The sequence below is a fragment of the Artemia sp. Qi Xiang Cuo genome, chromosome 11 (assembly GCF_049724085.1).
Source record: "Artemia sp. Qi Xiang Cuo chromosome 11, ASM4972408v1, whole genome shotgun sequence".
Taxonomy (NCBI): Eukaryota; Metazoa; Arthropoda; class Branchiopoda; order Anostraca; family Artemiidae; genus Artemia; species Artemia sp. Qi Xiang Cuo.
The window spans coordinates 38,137,029-38,158,343 of NC_142804.1; the positions used below are offsets into that span (position 1 = coordinate 38,137,029).

General features: G+C 35.5%; 1 protein-coding gene across 1 annotated transcript in view; it reads left to right on the forward strand.

Annotated features, from left to right (window-relative positions):
• Positions 1-21,315, forward strand: part of Dhc64C (dynein heavy chain, cytoplasmic) — a 275,177-nt gene that overhangs the window by 189,732 nt on the left and 64,130 nt on the right. The window contains exons 38-46 of the mRNA XM_089096466.1: positions 506-693; positions 5,480-5,585; positions 6,078-6,510; positions 13,150-13,351; positions 14,409-14,600; positions 16,370-16,538; positions 17,223-17,688; positions 19,917-20,076; positions 20,715-20,916. Of these exons, the coding sequence (XP_088952592.1) occupies positions 506-693; positions 5,480-5,585; positions 6,078-6,510; positions 13,150-13,351; positions 14,409-14,600; positions 16,370-16,538; positions 17,223-17,688; positions 19,917-20,076; positions 20,715-20,916 (2,118 nt within the window). The remainder of the gene's footprint in view (positions 1-505; positions 694-5,479; positions 5,586-6,077; positions 6,511-13,149; positions 13,352-14,408; positions 14,601-16,369; positions 16,539-17,222; positions 17,689-19,916; positions 20,077-20,714; positions 20,917-21,315) is intronic.

Here is a 21,315-nt window from a genome sequence, read left to right on the forward strand (position 1 = left end):
ATATATATATATATATATATATATATATATATATATTTATGAATGAAAAGAAGGCGCCCTTAGATGAATATATATATATATATATATATATATATATATATATATATATATATATATATATATATATATGAATGAATGAAAAGAAGGCGCCCTTAGATGAATTATATTTATATATATATATATATATATATATATATATATATATATATATATATATATATATATATATATATATATATATATATATATACGCCCCAAAGGTCGACTTTTTGTTATCGTATGAGCGTAGTAATTTGTTAAACTAAGAAAATTGAGCAAAAAAAAAAGATAAGTGAAAAATTTTTTGGTAGTTATATTTAGCACTTTTATTTTTATGTTTGTTGTTATTCTCTATAAAGGAGCTTCGAAGAAAATACGATTTGAGCTTTTGATTATTGTCAGTGTGGGATATACTTAGTGAGTATTGAAGCAGACACTAGCTTCAAGGTATCTATTTTATTTTCAGTCTTGTGTGGTCCGCCTGGATCAGGTAAAACTATGACATTGTTCGCTGCCTTGAGATCACTACCAGACATGGACGTTGTTGGTCTTAACTTCAGCTCTGCTACTACCCCTGAGCTACTAATGAAGACATTCGATCATTACTGTGAATATAGGAAAACTCCTAATGGAACTATATTGTCTCCCATTCAGGTAATTTCCCTTCTATTTATATTTTCAAAATAAAAGACATGTGTGATTTATATGTTTAAAAAAATGGCGTTCACGTCTAAAACAGAAAAGAGCCAAATTTGGACATTTTAAGCTTAAAAATTATTAGAAATTTACTTAGTGAAGGGCGATTTTTAAAAAATTGTGTCGAGTGTAGGGCCCGACGGATATGAAATTTTGGGGTCCGATACCGATATATTGGTAGCGTACCGGTACGATACTGACATAATTTACCGATAAATTCCCTTCCCAAAAAAACCTTGCCTTAAGTTTACCCCCCCCCCCCCTATTATCTGCCCATGTTCATACTCACATGTTTCTCCCTGGTCTGTTATACACCAAAAAACAGCCGCAAAAATTTACTGTGGATTCCAAAAATTAGGCCATTTTCAAGACTTGTTTGATTTTCTTTACCTATTCTGATCAGAAGCTTCTGAGCACACAAACAAAATGGCGGATATTTGCGGAAGCGATAAGTAATAACAAAATTTAACCGAAGAAGCCGGTTTAGTTACATAAACACAAATACGTGAAAATCTGATTGAAAGAAGCGTAAAATATCTATTGAAAATTGATTATTCAAAACCCAAATTTCAATAGCGGGACTTTGAATTTTAATCATTCACATATTAATGTGAACACTTTACTTTACATTCATATAATATGATCTCTTGCTAACAAATCCATGCTAGGCACAATATATTCAGGGATGCACCTAGAGTTGTAAATTTGGAGGAGGGATTTAAAGAATGTGTTGACAAATTCCTCAAGTATGCCAACAAATGCTGACACACAAGCTAAATTTTCCAAGGTGTTGCCACGCGGTGGCGCCATCTTCAAACTCTTCCCTCCCCACCTTAAAACGCCCCCTCTCCTTCTTAGCTGCACCCCTGACTAGATATCATGGTTTTAATCGATTGAATCTTGGATCTTTCACCCACGCAAGTGAAACTTCATTAAACAATAATGTAAGGTTTATTATATTCTTTTTAGTTGTTTTGGTAGAGGATGTACGTTCTTGAAGTCACCATACATTTAGATAATTATTGCACCGGGTGTATACTGAAAAGCTGTGACAACTTATATACTTTGACTTCATTTGACTCGCCTGTGCTGCCCTCTTCACCATGGTCAGACTTAACTGGTGGCTCTAGCTCCAAGGACTGGACAAGCAACAATTACCTGAGGAAATACGGTGCCATCTTCTGGACAAGCTGCGCAAAAAAAAAATATATCGGCCGATAAGCGATATTTTTCCTGATATCGAATAATGATATTTACCCTCATATCGGCCCGATAATATTGGTTGGCCGATATATAGGTCAGGCCCTACAAGTCAGTCCAGTGGATATTGTCCGTCACGCGTCAACCCAAAATCAATCCAATCTTTAATGAAATAACATCATTTTTATACAATCCTAAAATGGGCTTATCCCAGATTTGCCTCTCAATCACTCGGACTATTTGTCTTGGTTTTTTCTACAGTTAGCCATGTCTTGATGCCTGCAAAATACTAGATTTTAATTCAAAATCAACGGTTTTAATTCAGCAAATTTGCATTCCCAGCAAATTAACGGTCCTGTGTCAATTCTAAATTCTTGGTCAACCTGCACAAGACCATAGGCCGACTTGTCTTGTTTGCCTCTCATTACAGACAATCTAACGGTCCTATGTCAATTTTAAATTCTTGGTCAACATGCCTGAGACTAGTCAACATGCCTGAGACTCTAGGCAGGGGGGCCTTTTATTTATTGGCATTATGACCAATCAGAGAGTCATAATTACTTCCGCCGTTTACCCGTGCCATTTAACCAAACACTTGGGAAACTATAAGTTTCACCGTTCGCCGGCAAGTTCAGGGGACTTGTTGGTCATCTGTCAATCCTATGATACAGTATTCCACCTTTAGATGACAAGAGGCCAAACCTATTAGGCCTATTAGGTATACCGAAAAAAAAAAAACATTGTTTAGCTTTGGCTAAAATAAACTATCGATGACGTACTCAAATAGTTTGAATAAATAGAAAAGATTTGTTTCTTATTGTAAACCTAAAAAATTTCGTACTTAATTTTTGCTATAATTTTATTTCGATTGATGCATTCAGTGAATCAGTGTTTATTACTCAACCTTTTGGTGTTCTATTCTTTAAAAAAAATGACTGGACTTTATTTGAGAAGATGTGAAGGTTGTCAATTTTGATCCATAGTAGACCCTCGTGAAGTGTAGAGTTATGTCTGAGAAATATATGTCAAACTGATGGGCAATTCAATTCTTCTTAAGGTGAAGTTAAGAGTTGTTAGAACCAAGTTCATTGCCTTTCCTTCAGTTAATAGGATTCCAATTACCTTGTAATAACGATCATAACTCACAGGGAGTGTGGAAAGGGAGAGGCTCCGAATTTTAAAGATGTTTTTTTGTTTTGTTTTTTAATCTTGCTATTAGCACACCTACCAGAACCGATTATCAAATATCAGCCAAATATAATCATAAGTAAAAGCCAGCGTCCTAGTTGCTCTTTTGGTCACAACTTGTGCTCCTCATGGGACGGTTGGGGGGAGGGGTCCCAAATTCCTGACAACAGGACGTCTACCAGAAAGATTGCCTGATCCTGACCAGACTTGGTGGAACTATAACTACTATCTTAGCTATACCTATAAGGAATCAGAACCCAACTACTTTGAGGGATGAAAGGAGGGAGATCCCTAAATTTTAATCATCAGTACATCTAACATAAGTTTTTCTTAGATTTTAGCTAAACGAAGTGGGGAGTAAGATCAAGCATGATGCCAGACTAAGTGACAAGTGACTTTCTTGAGGAGGGCGGGGGGTATGTTGCTGAATTTTTTTATTAAAACATCTACCAAAAAGAGCTATCTGATTCCAATAAAACATTATGATATGCAAGAGTAATTGTCTTAGTTAGGCCTTTTGATTTTATGGACATAATTTCTGCTCTGTCGATGGAGGGGATCCCAAATTAATTCCCAAAATGTCATCTTAGTATCTTCCATAAAGATGGTTGTGTCTTAACCAGATGCTTGGGATGAATGAGCTAGTTTCCTGCTAAAGGTTTTTTGAGATCCGGATCCGACGCGTCCTTTATGGGTGAAGGAAGCAGGTGGGGTTCCTAAATGCGTGGGACCCCACTTTTAGGCCATAGCTTAGAAGGGGATATCAGAACTTGTCCAAATTTGGTTGGAAATAAGAGTAGGTGTCCTAGCTCCGTCTTTAGGGGATATGTACCCATTGTGACCAATGTAAGGAAAGGCGTGATGCAAGGCTAAATTTTTGTGATCAGCATAATTACCTGACCCGGTTGTCTGGTCTTAACCACATTCCATTGAAAGTAAGAGCCAATGGGCCTTTTTGATTGACAATTTGGATTCTTTAATTGGGAATCCGATCCTGAAATTTGATTTCTGTTCAGAAACTGGTCGTGTATTTTGATTCGCAATCCCACAACCAGATTTTCGTTTGGGTTGTAAAATCTATGCCCGTATTTCAATCGAAGGTTATGGATTTTGGATTGTCAGATTGTAGTGCAAATATAAAAACTTACAACCATGTATACATCTTGTGTTGCGGTAGATGATGGAAGTTTTTTTTCAAAAATATTTGCAGCTAGTTTCTTTATTTTGTCTGGTTTTGTCCTTTATATTTTAATGTTATTTTCCTTGATAGGTCCCAAGAATAACTGTTGTCGGATTATTTTATAGGGAAGAGTAGAGAAGGGCAGGTTCAATCGAAAATCAAGATTTTATGAGTTTCCAAAGAGAAATAAGCAATAAATTCCTACTTTTTCAACTTGTATTAGTTTCGAACTTTTTAAGGGGGGGGGGGGTAGTTCCTAAATATCGGAGTTACGGCATTCACCATTATAGGGTGCTTGGTCGCAACTACTTATCGGAAAGTAAGTCCTAGCTCCAGCTGCTAGGGGTTAGTATCCGATCCATCGTTTTCTGGGGAGGTGGTCCTCACATTTTCTCGTCAGAATATTTACCACAGATATCGATTGGTGGGCAGTAAGAGGAAATGTATCAGCAGTGGTTAAATTTTTTTCGTCATAACATACACAAGGAATGGATATCAATGAATCTTGATGTGAAGTAAGAATGACTATTCTAGTTAGGCTTTTTCAGAGTCTGGAATCGATTTGACTTCTGTGGTGGAGTAGAAGGTCCCTAGATTATCACTGTTAGAACGTATACCTGAAGGGAACATCGGGCCTAGGCCAAACTTAATGAGAAGCGAGAACTTGGGCCATACTTTTATTTTTTATAGTACCTGGTCCAACTTCTGTTGAAAGAGAGAGGAATAAAAATCGCTTCATCACTCTTAACAACTAGGCAGATTGGCTGAATTCATAAATAAAACCTGATCAATAGCTATCATTATGATCTGTTGTGTTTATGCTTTATATAATCTCTGCTAGGAAATGATTGTATTCCAGGTGCTCACTCGGTTCGGGAGGGGTTGGATGTTTTGGGCCTATGTCCTCCTTCAAAACACTTCGATTTTCAAGATATGTCTTATGATTTTTCCGCCATTTTTCTTCCTTTTTCTTTTTTTGCTGTGGTAGAAATAACTAGGATAATGTGACAAGATTATCATCGAAGATTATCCACTATCGTCCGAGGAAGTTTTTTTTCAATCCTAGGAAAGTCGACTTGTTTTTTATATTAAAAAAAAAAAAAAAAAAAAAAAAATAAAAAAAATTTGATGCATGTAGCCCACTGCTTTTCTTCCATAAATATGCTTTACTTCTAGCTTGGTAAATGGCTTGTCTTATTCTGTGACGAAATCAACTTGCCAGATTTGGACAAATACGGAACTCAGAGAGTGATTTCCTTCTTGCGCCAAATGGTTGAACAAGGTGAGACTTATTTCAATTCCTAGTAAATGTTTCAACTCTGCTTAGGGAATGAACGTTGATTTTACTATTCAAAGTTTAACGCACGATAAAAAATGTTTTATATACCATTTGTAATTATTTTTTACTATTTATAATATTGTTGTTTTTTTTTTTTCATAATATAACTTATTTTGATTAAGCTGAATCTTGTTTTATCATTAAGCTTCTTAAAATACCGAGGATCCTCTTTTGAGCAGAATTTTACGTTTCTTCAACGTGAACAATGAACAGAAAAAGTGGTTTTATCTGAAACATCGAAACCAGCTTATTCCTTCTATTGGAGATTCCTCTTTATATTGGAAAGTAGAATTTTACCACCTGTATTAAATAAACTAAAAATACAGTCTGTCTTCTATATTTTGCTATTAAATGCAAGTTCAAAGATTTGCGAAGCTCGAGGCCAAAACTGCATAATAAATTTTCATGTTTGAAATGTGTCTTTTGTTTCCACAGGGGGATTCTGGAGATCAACCAGTAGTGGAGAACAACATTGGGTTAAACTGGAGCGGATCCAGTTTGTCGGTGCTTGCAATCCTCCAACAGATCCAGGCCGAAAGCCACTCACACAAAGATTTTTACGTCATGCACCGGTCATTTATGTGGACTACCCTGGTGAAACATCCCTTAAGCAAATTTATGGCACCTTTAACAGAGCCATGCTTCGCCTTGTTCCATCCCTTCGTCCATTTGCCGACCCGCTAACCAATGCTATGGTTGAATTCTACCTTTTGTCTCAAGAAAGATTTACTCAAGATCTACAACCACATTATGTTTACTCGCCTCGTGAGCTGACACGCTGGGTGAGAGGTATTTGTGAAGCTGTTAGACCCCTGGAAGGTGTGACTTTAGAGGCCCTTGTAAGATTGTATATTCATGAAGCTCTAAGGTTAGTATGTTTTATGTTAAAACAACAAATTCTACTGCAGCCCTTCATCCTTTTTTTACATTTCGTATATTAAACTTTTAAACCTAGTTTGTTGTTTTTTAGTCACTGCCTAAGCTTATTCTTTAATACTTAACTGATTCTTTCGTTATCTCAACTTTTGGTTCCACCCTTGTGGCTATTGTATTTTATTCTTTCCTATCACTCATTTCAGTTCTTTTATCTCTTTTTTTCAAACTTTTTATGAAAAGGTAGCTTCATTTGATGGGGCAATTAAACAAATATTCCTTTATTGTTTTAACCTGTTAATCCCAATAGTAGAATTTTTATTAAATATTCTGCTATTTTCAGACATTTAACTTTAAATAGAAAAGAATAACAAAGTTTGAACTTTCAAGCAAGATTTACGTCGCTTGAACGATATAAAGTTTAGGAGCATCCTTTGTTCAGCTTTACCAACTAAAATTCTGTCGGGACAACATTTTGGTTTTGTTTCTTCACCATAGATCGTACTCTGTAGTTGTCAAACCATAAAAACTTTAAATGACATGGTCCAAGAATTTTTTCTTGAAAGAAATGATGCTACTTAAAAATGACCGTATCTACTTGCAAGCAATTTTATTCTCTATTTCCTGACGCTCATTCAGTGTTCTTACGTTTAAAATGCACCATGTGTACAAACTGATCTTTGTCCTAAGACCCAAAGCCCATGTTGTCATTCCTGTAAACATTTTTATAAAAATCTCTATCGTTTTTAGAACTTCTAAAATTTTGATCAAAATCTTTATGACTGTAGGAACCTGCCTACCAAATTTCAAGCGAATTATGATGCTTTAGTGTGAAAGGTCGGTGGGACTCGGAAGTGTCTTGTGCCTCTGAAAAGCCATCTTCTCCTTCCCCTTCACCCAAGACTTGTCCTACGAGTTAAAATTGACGGAAAAAAAGCTTGCCTACCATTCCTCTTAAAAGTCACTGGTGGGGCGTGATGTTGCAGGGGGCACAGGCCCACTTAGTACCTCCAGTGATACATATTAGAAGTTCTAATCATGCGGGATTTTGCTTCAGACAAATTGCGACATGCTTATATTTAAAAAAAGGTTTCAAATAATTCAGACGAAAATCTTTGCGCGTTTTTTATTTAAAATATGGCTACCTTTTCACTCTTAAAGTAGATAAAGGGAGATGCTTAGTAAGGGCGCTTTATGCCAAATATATTAATGTAAAAAATATAGATTCTTTAATACTAATAACACTACTAACAACTCACTGCGGCACCAAGCCACCCGAGGCCAATACCTCAAGCTATTCAAAGTTTTCCTCTTTATACGTGCCTAAAAATTTAATTTTTTTTTAATCCTTTCTTATGACCTCTTCCCACTTCATCGGAACTGACCTGCTTTTCTTTGGCCCTAGATCAACGAACATTCTTTGGCAGTCTGCCATTCTTTATGCGCAAAACGAGTCCTACCCGTATCAACCTTTCTCTCATTATAACCCTAAAAAGTGGCATAGAATGGCACATAGCCTTTTGTTATGTTTTTTAGGACAAAGTCCGTCAAAATGATCCGTATAAATGATGATAGAATGCAACCATGCTTAAATGCTGATTCAGTTAGGAACCAGCTACTAGCTTCAGCTCCTACCTTAACCGCGGCAATTTTGTCACCTTCTATGTTGTAACTTATCACTTAAATGCATTCATCTGGTATATCATACAAGGATAAGACCTTCACTAAAGCTCTTCTATCGACTGAATCTAACACTTAATCATAATCTATGAAACTGAGGGCTAAAGGGGTCTTATGACTCTGACACTTATCAATTATTATTCTAAGAATGAAAATTTGGTCGACGCATCCTGTCTCCCTCCTAAAATCACACTTTTCTTCTCTTAAAGCTTTATCAATAGCATCTCTAAGCATAAAAAGTATCATCATACTAAGTAATTTTCTTCCTACAGAAACCAGCTAATGCCTCTATAATTACCTCACTTGCTCTTATCGCCTTTCTTACTAAGAAGTTTAATTAAAGTGTTCCTAAAGTCGTTAGGTACTTCCCTTTTTAAAAATCAATTAAAGAAACTTTTTCCACAAAACAAGTTTTTTCAGAGAAAAGTAAAGAACTCCATTAAACCAAAAATGAGCAAAAATAAAATAATCTACTAAGCGTGAAACTATCACAAATCAGCATCGATAAATAAATGAAACTCAAAACGATTTTACTTTTATAACTTTAATAAATCAAATAACAATAATATTTTGATTACTAAATATCAGTATATGTATATTAAACTGACAATGCATATTCATTAGTATTTTTTTCAGTAAAGTAGAAATTATGTTCTGGTCTTGGGAAGAGGTAGGGGTTTTGATCCCTACTTACGATAATTTCTGCTTGATTTTAGCTTGATTCAGTTGTTTATTGTTATTTCTGCCAGTTCTGGGTTTCATTTATTTATCAGTGCTGACTTGTAGTAGTTTTTCTCTAGGTAGATTATTTGATTTTATTTTTGGTCATTTTTGGTTTAATGGGGTTCTTTAATTTTCTTTGAAAAACTTATTTTGCGGAAAAAGTTTTTTTTAGTTAATTTCTGTTCGTTTTATATTGACATAGTCTTTTCAGGGAAAAAGAAAATAATACTTTAAATCTTTCCGGTTTTTTAAGACTTTATAGTTTGGCTTGCTATTTGTATGCTGGGGAAAAATTTTCAGTAATTTTTAACAACTTACACCCTTTTAAAAATCTGGACACAAATAGTAGTGTTTAATTAAGTTTTATACCTCCTCTAGTTGATCTGAAATAGAAGACTTGATACCATTTCCAAAAAAAAAAATCTGTTTACTTTCTTTGATAGCTTGGATACACTTAAGCTATTTTGATTTGCCTAAATTTTAAGTGCAAAAATACCCCCGACAGTTTGAACATAATACCCTCAGTCGTTCTTGGGATACTGCTGAGATGCCTTATTGGGAATTACCATTAACACAGTGCATTTCGATTTAATCTTAAGATGACATTTAGTTTTTAAACATAATGGGAGGGTGGGCGTGGGAGGGGAACTAGTTGCCCTCCAATCACGTTCGACTATTAAAAAGGCCATTAGCCCTTTTTATTTTCAATAGAATGAGCCCTTTTCGAAGTTCCTACGGCAACTCCTTTGATACGAAGTACCCTGGTCAAAAAAAAAAAAAATAATACATCGTACCCATATCGATCTTTACTTTAAAAATGTCAAGCCTTCCAATCACTTTTGACTATTAAAAGAGCACTAGCCGTTTTGATTTTCAATCGAATGAGCCCTTTTTGAGTTTCTACGACAACGCTTTCTATAAACACCTTATATGCCACCGGGGCATAAATTATAACCCTTGCCCTGAGGGCTATGAGGGGGTTGTTATCCTGAAAGACCTAATTTCCAGAACTTTGAACTACGTTAAACAAGGGCTATCTCAAAGTTTTGATTGGATGTGTTTGAGGAAATGGTGGACGTGAGAGGGGCTTTAGTTGCTCTCCAATCAATTTCAACTATTGAAAAAGGCACTAGCCCCTTCAATTTCCAATCGAATGAACCCTTTTGAAGTTTCTACGACAACGCTTTCAATAAAAACCTTATATGCCCCCAGGGCATGGCTTACAACCCTTGCCCTGAGGGCTGGGGGGGTGTCATCCTCAAAGACCGAATTTCCAGAACTTTCAACTACATTGGAGAAAATTGCTATCTCAAAATTTTGTTTGGATGTGTTTGGGGAAATAGTGGGTGTGCGAGGGAGTTTGTTGCCCTCCAATCACTTCCGACTATTAAAAAGGGCACTAGCCCTTTGAATTTCCAATGGAATGCGCACTTTTTGAAGTTTCTACGACAACGGTTTCTATAAAATGCTTATATGCCCCAGGGCATAACTTACGACCCTTGCCCTGAGGGCTTTGGGGTAGTTGTCATCCTCAAATACATACTTTCCAGACCTTTCAACTACGTTGAAAAAAACGGCTATCTCTAAATGTTAATTGAATGTGTTTGGGGATATGGTGGGTATGGGAGGGGAGTTAGTTGCCCCCCAATCCCTTTCGACTATTAAAAAGGGCACTAGCCGTTTCAATTTCCAATCGAATGATTCCTTTTTGAATTTTCTACGACAAAGCTTTCTATAAAAAAAAACTTATATGCCCTCAGGGCATAACTTACAACACTTGCCCTGAGGGATGTGGGGGGTTTTTCATCCTCAAAAACATAAGTTCCGGACTTTTAAACTACGTCGAACAAAATGGCTATCTCAAAATTTTGATTTGATGTGTTTGGGGAAATGGTGGGTGTGAGAGGGGTGTTATTTATCCTCCAATCACCTTCAACTATTTAAAAGGGCACAAGCCCTTTTAATTTCAATCTAATGAGCCCTTATTGAAGTTTCTACAACATCACTATCTATAAAAAAAAACCTTATATGCCCCCAGGGCATAACTTACAACCCTTGCCCTAAGGGCTCTGAGGGGGTCATCACCCTCAAAGACCTAATTTCTAAAATTTTTAACTAAGTTTAATAAAATGGCTATTTCAAATTTTGTATTGGATGTGTTTGGGGAAAAGGTGGGCTGGAGAGGGGGGTTTGTTGCCCTCAAATCACTTTCGACTATTAAAAAGGGCACTAGCCCTTTGAATTTCCTATCGTAAGAGTCCTTTTTGAAGTTTCTACGACAATGCTTTCTATAAAAAACCTTATATGCCCCCAGGGCATGACTTACAACCCTTGCCCTGAGGGCTTGGGGGGGGGGTTGTCATCCTCAAAAACCTAATTTCCGGACCTTTTAACTACTTCGAACAAAATTGCTATCTCAAAATTTTGATTGGATCTGTTTTGATAAATGGTAGGCGCGGAAGGGGTTTTAGTTGCCTTCCAATCATTTTCGACTATTAAAAAGGGCACCAACCCTTTCAATTTCCAGTCGAATGAGCCATTTCTGAAGTTTCTACAACAACGCTTTCTATAAAAGCCGTATATACCCCCATGGAACAATTTACAGCCCTCGCCCCGAGGGTTCTGGGTGAGTTTCATCCTCAAAAATATAATTTCTATCTGGAAATCAACTATGCTGAACAAAAACTCCTTCGATACGAAGCGCCCTGGTCTAAAGGAAAAAAATAACAAAAAATAATACATTGTGTCAATATCGTTCTTTACTTAGGCAGCGCGATTGCGTTGCCTATGATCATGTTCATAATCTTGCGTAATTTATTTCTTACTTAACAACCATCATATTTCAATTACTCATTTACCCTCATTACCCTACTAACACCCGAGGCCTTATTTTTTCTTAAATTCAGTTCTGTCTCCTAACTTTTCCTCACAGAAACAAATTTTCCTTCACTTCCAAATTGTCATAAACTCTCATTATGTTTCCCTGTAACGTTATCACGGTTTTGCAAATTCTCAAAATGCTCTGTCAATGTCTCTTTAACACTTTCCTTGTCACTAATTATGGCTCCATTTTGATATTTGACTGGAACAATTCTAGATTGACAAATTTCTCTCAATTTTTTAACATAACGATATTTTACTATTATGCTGTCTGGCTGCATCTTCCAGATATTCGGCAATTTTAGCCATGGCCTCGACTTCACACTTCCCTAATCTATATTTTAGTGATTTTTCTACTTCTCTGTCATCCATCTTGTTATCTTATGATCGGTCACTCAGTTCTTCTTGTACAAACTTTTTGTGTTTTTACCAAGCCTAAAGTGTTTTCACTAATACTCCTAGCTGCGTTTCTAGCTTTCTTCCCTAAGAACCTATCTGCTACTTAAAAAAAAAACTAGAAACATGATAAATAATTGTGACAAAACTCTCTAAACGTCAAGAAGAAAAATTGTAAGGACTAAGAAGTTTACGCTATGTAGCCATGGCCCGCGAAGTTATTTAATAAAATTCCTCGCTCTTTGGCACTTTGCTATACACCACAAAACAAACCTCGATTTGACAAACGTTGTTTTAGATAAAGTACATCAGTAAAGTCACTTGGCGTATTACCGGTATGCAACTTTCCAAAATTTCCAGCGGATGCTGCTCCCCTCGTGCACAGTTTCAAGATCCGGTAATCTTTAGACCATAAATAGCTTTCCTTCTTTTTTTTTCTTCCTTAAAAAAAAACAAACAAACAAGAAGCTTCCAAAGGTGGAAGCATCTCTTATGTACTCGAGTACGAAATTTAATCTTCTGATTTTTTTTTTATTTTGTAGTTGCCATTTTGTTTTTAATTGTCATTTTTCAAATCAGTCTTAAAATTCCAGAAATTATCCACCATCCTTGGTATGCCAAAAAAAACAGATATCAATGTTTTAGCAGAAGAAAAAAACGAATTTTAATGCATTTTTAATTGGTTGCAAGTATGAATATTACAAAAGCAGTCCTAAAAAATTTTTTAATCTATTAATATGTATTTTAATGTGATTTAACTCATACCAGCATTGTTCGGGTTTCAAGGTACATAAAACAACGCTCGGTGTTATTATTTAGTAAAATCCTGAAGATTTGTTTTCTTTTGAATCATTTATCTGTATAATAAAACTGTTAATAAACTTGGCCAAAACGAAGCTCGACATGTCTCATACATTTTGATTGTTGCATAATGCTATGTAATTCATTTCTATAGACTTTTCCATGATCGACTTGTCGAAGATTCTGAACGTAAATGGACAAACGAGAACATTGATATGGTAGCTCTCAAACATTTTCCAACAGTCAAACGGGACGAAGCGATGGCCAGACCTATTCTTTATAGCAATTGGCTTTCCAAATTCTATATTCCTGTTGACGGAGAAGAGCTGAGAAATTATGTTAAAGCCCGCCTTAAGGTAAGACATAAGAGTAATTTTTATAATTTCTGTAAAACCTGGATAAAATTCCTAGATAGGAAATTGCGTATTCTTTCAAAAGTTACGCAAGTCAAATACTTTAGTTTCGAGTGATTAATGCTGGAAGGCAGTCATATAAGGTGGAAAGTAGGTATATAAGGCATTCACGATTTTGGGTAACGCATATTTGCTGAAGAGTCCTTAATCAAATGTTTTTTTTTTTTTTTTTTTTTTTTTTTTTATCGACTCGGGCAATTAGCTATACTTCATGCATTATCTCTATCCATGACGAATCTTTTTTTTTGCTATATATAACAATTTTTCCATCCTTCTGAAATAGTTTTATCTATTGATTGCCTATGATAGGGTTTTAGTTCAAGCTAGACTGAGAGCAAGTCCACAATGTCGAATTTTAGTTTGATTGTCTGAATAGAATTAGCTGTGCATATTCTAAATTTCACTTTGATCTAACTGAAAAGTAAGAAGTGAAGTCAGTCAAAACTTTGGCCATGTTTTTCATAGAGGGGGAGGGGAATCGCACTCTATGTCAATGAGCTGTCAACTGAGCGCAAGAAGCTTATGCATAAACATAAAATACAGACAAAAAAATAGCGCAACATAAAAAATCAAACTGAGATTGCTCCTTGGAACGTTATTCTACTCTTAACTTCGGTTTATGTGTTAGTTTTTTGTTCATATTGGTTTATTTTCTTTTTTTTCTTTTTTATCATGTTGAATATTTCATAATTCGTAAAAGCTATTGTAGCTCAAAGATTGTAAATTATACAAAATAATGAATTTTTTGGTGGTGAATTAGTTTTTTTCTAATGAAGTCTGTCATTTAAAGTGAATAAGCTTAAAGGTGAGATTTGAAGAGTTACACTAGAGCGTAGATCACTTTTTTGTGTGTCGTTTCTGTATTGTCTTGTTTTTATTAGTAAGAATTATTCTTTCATAACAATACTCTTTTTATATTCTTTCTTCCAAATATTCGGATGTCTCAGTTTTTTCTATCAAGTTTACATTGTAGCATTCTTAACCGTGTTGTATATTTCAGGTTTTCTATGAAGAAGAGCTCGATGTTCCTTTAGTTCTATTTGATGAAGTTCTCGATCACGTTCTTCGAATTGATCGTATTTTCCGTCAGCCTCAAGGTCATTTGCTCTTAATTGGTGTTTCTGGTGCTGGGAAAACAACTTTATCTAGATTCGTTGCTTGGTTGAACGGTCTCTCTGTATTCCAAATCAAGGTTGGTATTATTTAATTTTTAGTATGATTACTTCTTCTTTCTATATAAACCGTCTGTAACGATTCGTGCCACCACTTTTTTTCTAGTTGTAAAAATGATTATGTTTATTTAGTGATGGGCAATTGGATTCTCCAAGTATTTGATATTGTTGCTTCCTTTTACGATACCAATGCTCATAACTGCAAGAAGAGATACTTTTGTATGTTTAGAAGGATCAGGGAACATATAGTCTCAGAGGTTAGTTTTGATGTTTCGAATGTCGGATGTATCGTAATCGGAAGCAAAAATATCGAATAATTTGAGAATCCAGTCGTCCATCACTCTATAAACCATAATGGTCTATCAACTATAGTGATCTATAGTCGCCCGTCACTCCTAAATATATTGAAGTATCCGTTATTGCGGTCTGGACTATTGGGGGGGGGGGAGAATACACATGAGAATTTTGGAAGGGGGGCTAAATCAGTATTAAAGCATGCAACTTATATAAAACTAAATCAAATATTGGAGAGAAATCATAAAAATCTGAAGTTCGCAGAGGAGGGGGGGGGCTTGGAAGTATGTCTCCTGCCTTTAAGTCAAAGTGTTGGTCATGCTCATTATTTTGTGGCAAATTACAATAACTACAGGCAGAATTCAACGTCAGTCGAAGCATCTGTGTCTACTTAACTTATAGCTAAAAAATGTACTGTGCCTAAAGAATTTGGTTAAGGGAAATTAGAATGCATGAAATAGGCAAGAAATGGCTTTTATTTAGTAACATATAATGGAAGCTTTTCAGTTGTACTGACGAGTAAAATGTGTATTTGACCTTACTTGTATCTTGTTGATGCTAATTTAACTCAGCAGTTAGCACTCAGAATCATTTCAACTCTGCCAAAGAAATTAGCTCCTAAGGATAATTTCACGCGGTGAAGAAAAATGAAAGTCTTTCTTTTCTTTGAGAATCTTGGCTTATTGTCAGTTGGTTGAGGGAACTAAGAAAATAATATCTTTCATATCAAAAACGTGTTTGTTCTTTATTGAAATTAAGTATTTCAGCATTTCTCGGACAATTTTATAGGTTTTGACATTTTTCTGTAAGCACACGGTGGTTTAAGCACAACGCTAAACACTTATAGAAATTGGAACGACAGCTTTCTCCATAATTTGTAGCACCAGTCACATACGAATTACCAAATATGCCTTTTCCTCTTTAACCAACTGAACTGCCTGGTGATATTCTCTTGAAGTAATCAACATATGACTTTAATGGAAAATAAAACTCACGTGGAGCTAGTTTTGGATTAACATCAATAATATAAAAAGTTCTAGATTAACTTATTTTGGATATACTATTGTGTTAACAATTGAACTTTAATCGTCACTTCAGAGTAAAATGACACTTTAGATCACCTGCTTAAATCTAATTCTCAGAAGCCAGGTTAGTTACCCGCTCTAATTTGCTGAGACATAAGAAAGAACGGTGGACGGGAACATTTTATAAATTTTAATGTTCATTTAAACAACTGTTTGAACTAGCTACGTCATCTCTTTTTTTAGCTGTTCAAAATCTTGTTTGTTAGAGCTTGTATGCTATTTTAAAATAACAGTTTATTATTTGCTTAAATTCTCAGTTTTCAATAAGTTTTCTCCTTGTAAGTGCAAATAAGTTTTTCATATTATTAGATATTTGCGTTTCAATTTTGTTTTACACTTTGATTTTTATTTGTTTGAAGTATTCATGGATTGAATAGAAAACAAGCCACCAAATATTCTCTGAATTGTAGGTTCACAACAAATACACAGCAGCTGATTTCGATGAAGATCTTAGACAGGTTTTAAGACGTTCTGGATGTCGTGGAGAAAAAATTGCCTTTATTATGGATGAATCCAATGTCCTCGATTCTGGGTTCCTTGAGAGAATGAACACCCTACTTGCTAATGGAGAAGTACCAGGTATATCTTATTCTGTTCTTCTTCTTCTTTTTTTCTGTTTTTTTTTTCGGGGCAATTAATTCAGGGTGTTTTTTTCTCGTCATCCCTGTCCCTCCCCTCGCACCTTATCTATTTCATTCTCTCTCTCTCTCTATCCCTCTCTCTCTCTCTCTCTCTCTCTCTCTCTCTCTCTCTCTCTCTCTCTCTCTCTCTCTCTCTCTCTCTCTCTCTCTCTCTCTCTCTCTATCTCTCTCTCTCTCTCTCTCTCTCTATCTAGCTATCTATCTATCTATCTGTCTGTCTCTATCTTTCAATCACTCTTCTCCTTTCTCTCCCATTTTTTCGCTCGCTCTCGTCTTTTCTCCGTTGTTTCTTAGTCCATTAGTCCTTTTTTTCAATATGTTGTCAGTTTTTTCTTTTTTTGGGCGGGGGGGTATATTGTACTCCACATTGCACAACCCTTCCAGTGCAAATAAATTTTTTCATTGATAAGACCTTCTGGTGTCAAAAAGTTAAACGAAATGATAGGACTAAAGGTTTTAAGGAAAATTCTTCTATTATTTATTTTCTGGTACTTGTATTAGCACTCGATATATCCTGTATACTGTTTGCTTAATTATGTTTTTCTTTTCTGTGAAGAAAATTTGTTTCGTGCCTATATATTTTTCTATGTTTGTTAGGCATTAATTATTGTTGTTTATTCAGGTCTATTTGAAAATGATGAGTACACCACCTTGATGACCCAATGTAAAGAGGGCGCACAGCGAGAAGGGTTAATGCTTGATTCATCTGAAGAGCTTTACAAATGGTTCACCCAACAAGTTATGCGCAACCTTCATGTCGTCTTTACCATGAATCCCTCATCGGATGGCCTCCGTGACAGAGCAGCTACATCTCCTGCACTTTTCAACCGTTGTGTTCTGAATTGGTTTGGAGATTGGTCAGATACCGCTTTGTTCCAAGTCGGAAAAGAGTTTACTGTTAAGGTTGATCTGGATCGTCCATTGTGGCACGCACCAAACACCAGTCCTATAGTCAGCCCGAATTTGTCGGTTGCATCTAACCACAGAGAAGCTGTCATCAACGCTACTGTTTTTGTGCATCAAACTTTGAAAAAAGCAGCTACGCGACTGGCTAAGAAGAGCGGCTATCAAATGACAATTACACCAAGGTATTATTTAAGAATATGTTATTCTAAACAACTATAGATTTTTTTTTTTTTTTTTTTTTTTTTTTTTTTTTCTGAGACCAAAACAATACGAGCAGTGTTGATACAGATTCATGTTTTTTAAGATACATTGATTTTTTAACATCCGAAATATGAAGTTCAATTTTTGGGGGCTGCTTAACCCGTATCTTCTATCTGATGTTTTGTAACTGCTGAAGAGGGCTAAGAATACTAACACAAACCCGTTCGAAAATTTGGTTTTATATCATTTGTCTTGTTGTTTTTCTTGTCTTTGTAGTCAGTTATTAATCAATTTAGTCTTATTAACCATAGTCTTTGTGATATTTTTTTCTCGCCCTTTTCAAATTTTATGAGTAAAAATAAGTTATGATTAATAGTGGCTGCCAAAATCTTTCACCAGCTCTATTTATTAAAAATTAATTGATTTACTTACAATGAGAAATTTCAATTCTGACAAATGGAAATTCGTTGATGATCTTACGGTCGTTGAAACTTGCTATAGAAATTTAATAGCAACCCTATGAGCATCATCAGTGACATTGCACTAGATGCCTAGTTTTTGAGCATCTGGTTAAGCCTCTCTAAATGCATGATATTTACAATTTGTTTCATTAAATTCCCGCCCTATTTTCATACTCCTGTCCCTTCTGAAATTTGAGTGTCCTCCTTTAAATTACTTAGCCTTACAATTTCTTCTAATTTAAAGTGGGTATCCATGTTAAAAAATCCCATTAAAGTTAAAACATCTAACCCCCTCCTCAAACTGGTAAATAAGTTTTGGCATCTCCCCTCCCCACTCTTCCAGTATTTATACTTGCTTTGTTCACTTCTTTCTTGAATATGCTTGTCCAATTTGGGATCCTGACATCACCGGGGAATAGTCAGATAAAATTGAATCTACAAAAAAGATGCCTATGAATAATTTTCGAAGAAGGCAAAATTTCATGCCCTTTTCTTCAAAAAAAAAAAAAACTAGGCTAGGCTAGGCTAGAAACGCTTGATTGCAGGAAAGGTATGTTTTGCCTTCGTTCCTTTTTAAATATAACGACAAACTTTCGCATGGAACACGTTTTCCCGAAAAAACACTCCCCACCCAGATCCCGCCCTCCTCGGGCCGTTTCCCAGCCTGTCTCTTCCTTGCGTACCGTTCGTTGTTGTACATCCAGATATGAAAAACCTTTATCTCCTTCATTTCAGAACAAATAAACAAAATACCCCGCTAGTTTCCCTCTTTTATTATTTGGTACTGGTGCTGCCCATGTTTGTATTTGCTCGGTGATTTTCCCCTTTTTTTGCTTTTTCCTTTTTTTAATGTCCAAATTTTGTCTTTTCAACTTGATATTACATTTCTCGGTTTTAATTAATGACTACCGAATGATTGTTCTTTCTGCTAATTTTTATTTTGGCGATTTTTGCCAGTCTGTTAGTTTTCGTGTTTTTTCATAAATTTTTGTTTGTCAAGTTTTTGTTTATTGACTCCGAAATTTGAATTCGGCCCTTTGGGGCTTGTGATAGCAAACTTATCTATCTTTTCTTACCATTTTTAATGCGAGTATTAAGCTTTAAAATTTGTTTGGAACGATAGTTTACTGACATTTATTTGTAAAGTAGTGACATTCGGCGTTATCCTTTTGCTTTGTTTACAGGGCGTTAAGACAATTTACAGCTCGAAAATTTGTATTGTTAAACCGCTTTAGTGTTGCTGCCATGTTGTTTTTTCGTATCGTAAAACAGTATAAGTACTTTAGGTGGCTTCAATATCGTGTAGTCTTTTATTTAGTTTTACGTCATTTGTGTCAAATTTAGGCGCAAATTGATGAAAACAAGTTTAAAATGCCGGCATTTTCAACTTCCGTCTAAGTTCTAGTACTCTAGAAAGCAAATGCGCTGTAGTCTGGATTGTAAATATGCTAAGGTGCCTTGGTCTTGCTAATATTGTAATGGTGGAATGATTGAATGATGAATGATATAATGGTTAAATTTAAATAATACTATCCTGAACAAATTGTCTAATAAAAGGTTTGATTTGAAATACACTATAAAAAATAGTTCTTAATAAATTTAGACTCTACGACATATAACCATACAAATAGACGAAAATGATTTTAAGCAATTAAAACTAGTAAAGATAAAATAGTATACACCAATAGAAAAGCGAAATGACACCATATCTGAACCACGCTATCACTCTTGATATATTATTTTTCTAGGCACTACCTTGATTTTATCCAGCAATTGGTAAAGCTGCATAGTGAGAAATTGGCTGAATTGGAGGAGCATCAGCTTCACTTGAACGTTGGTCTAGGGAAGATAGCCGAAACAGTCGAGCAAGTTGAGGATATGCAAAAGTCATTGGCTGTCAAGAAACAGGTATGCATCTACTACTACTAACAACTCATTGCAGCACCAAACCGCCTGGACCGGACACAGCTGCACAAGCTCCTCCTACCCTCCAACTTTCAAAGGTTCACTCTTTACCCCAGTTCATTAAGTTTCAATTTCCTTTAAAACCATCCTTGTGACCTTTTCAAACCCCATTTGAAACCTATCTACCTTTCGTTTGGTCCAAGATGGATGGTCTAATTTGGCAATCGGTCATCCTTCATCCGCAAAATGTGGTCAGCCATCTTTTTTTTCAGGCAATCACAGTCTTTTCATTCTTTTCTTCTATCCCTTTGTTTGATGAAACTAAGACAGACTGCATCAGATTATGATACTGTTTTTGTGCAGTTGTCTATTACTGTGGATAATTTTAGAAAGATGTCATAAGAAAATTAACTTTCAAATGTTTTGCAGTTGTTGTTTTTTGTCATATACATTGTGTTCTTTGTTTAAACTGTTGCCTACTTAAATATGATAGTTGAAGCATGTCAATAATTAAGAATAAAAACAAGTAAATTTGGTTTTACTTGTGTTTTCAATGAAATAAAATGTGCACAAGGAACCTGCAATTATGTTTTTCCTTTTTATAATTCATTCACTGTATTAAAATTTGGGAACCTACCTAGGAACTACAAGCTAAGAACGAGGCTGCCAACGCCAAGCTTAAACAGATGGTTCAAGATCAGAACGAAGCTGAACAGAAGAAACAACAGTCTGAAGAGATTCAAAGAGCTTTAGAGAAGCAACTGGCTGACATTGCTGTCAAAAGTAAAGATGTTATGAGTGAGCTGTCACAAGTCGAGCCGGCCGTTGTCGAAGCCCAACAAGGTATCAATGATTTTGATCTTTGTCTTTTAATATTTCTTCCCATGATAGTAAGGTTGTCACATAGGCACTTTTGGAACAAACTAAGGTATGACTATCGGTGCTTTCGTTCTTTTGTGCTCTTTTTATTCGATTTTGTTCCTCAAATTATTTTTTATTGGCCCTATAAATGAAGGGGAGTACAGTTTTATGCAGCCCGAAATATAGAGGCACTCAAGCTTTTACTACCGTATTTTTTACTAAACAGAGAAGCTTTATGACGTTCGATACCATAAATGTCATTTTGCGACTCTTAGTGTCGGCTGACAGTCTCAAAGACAAAAGGCCCATTAGCAAATTTTCCCAGCACCATAGGGAGCCTCCGAATTAACTTTTTTTAAAATTGATAGGGGATCTTAGATG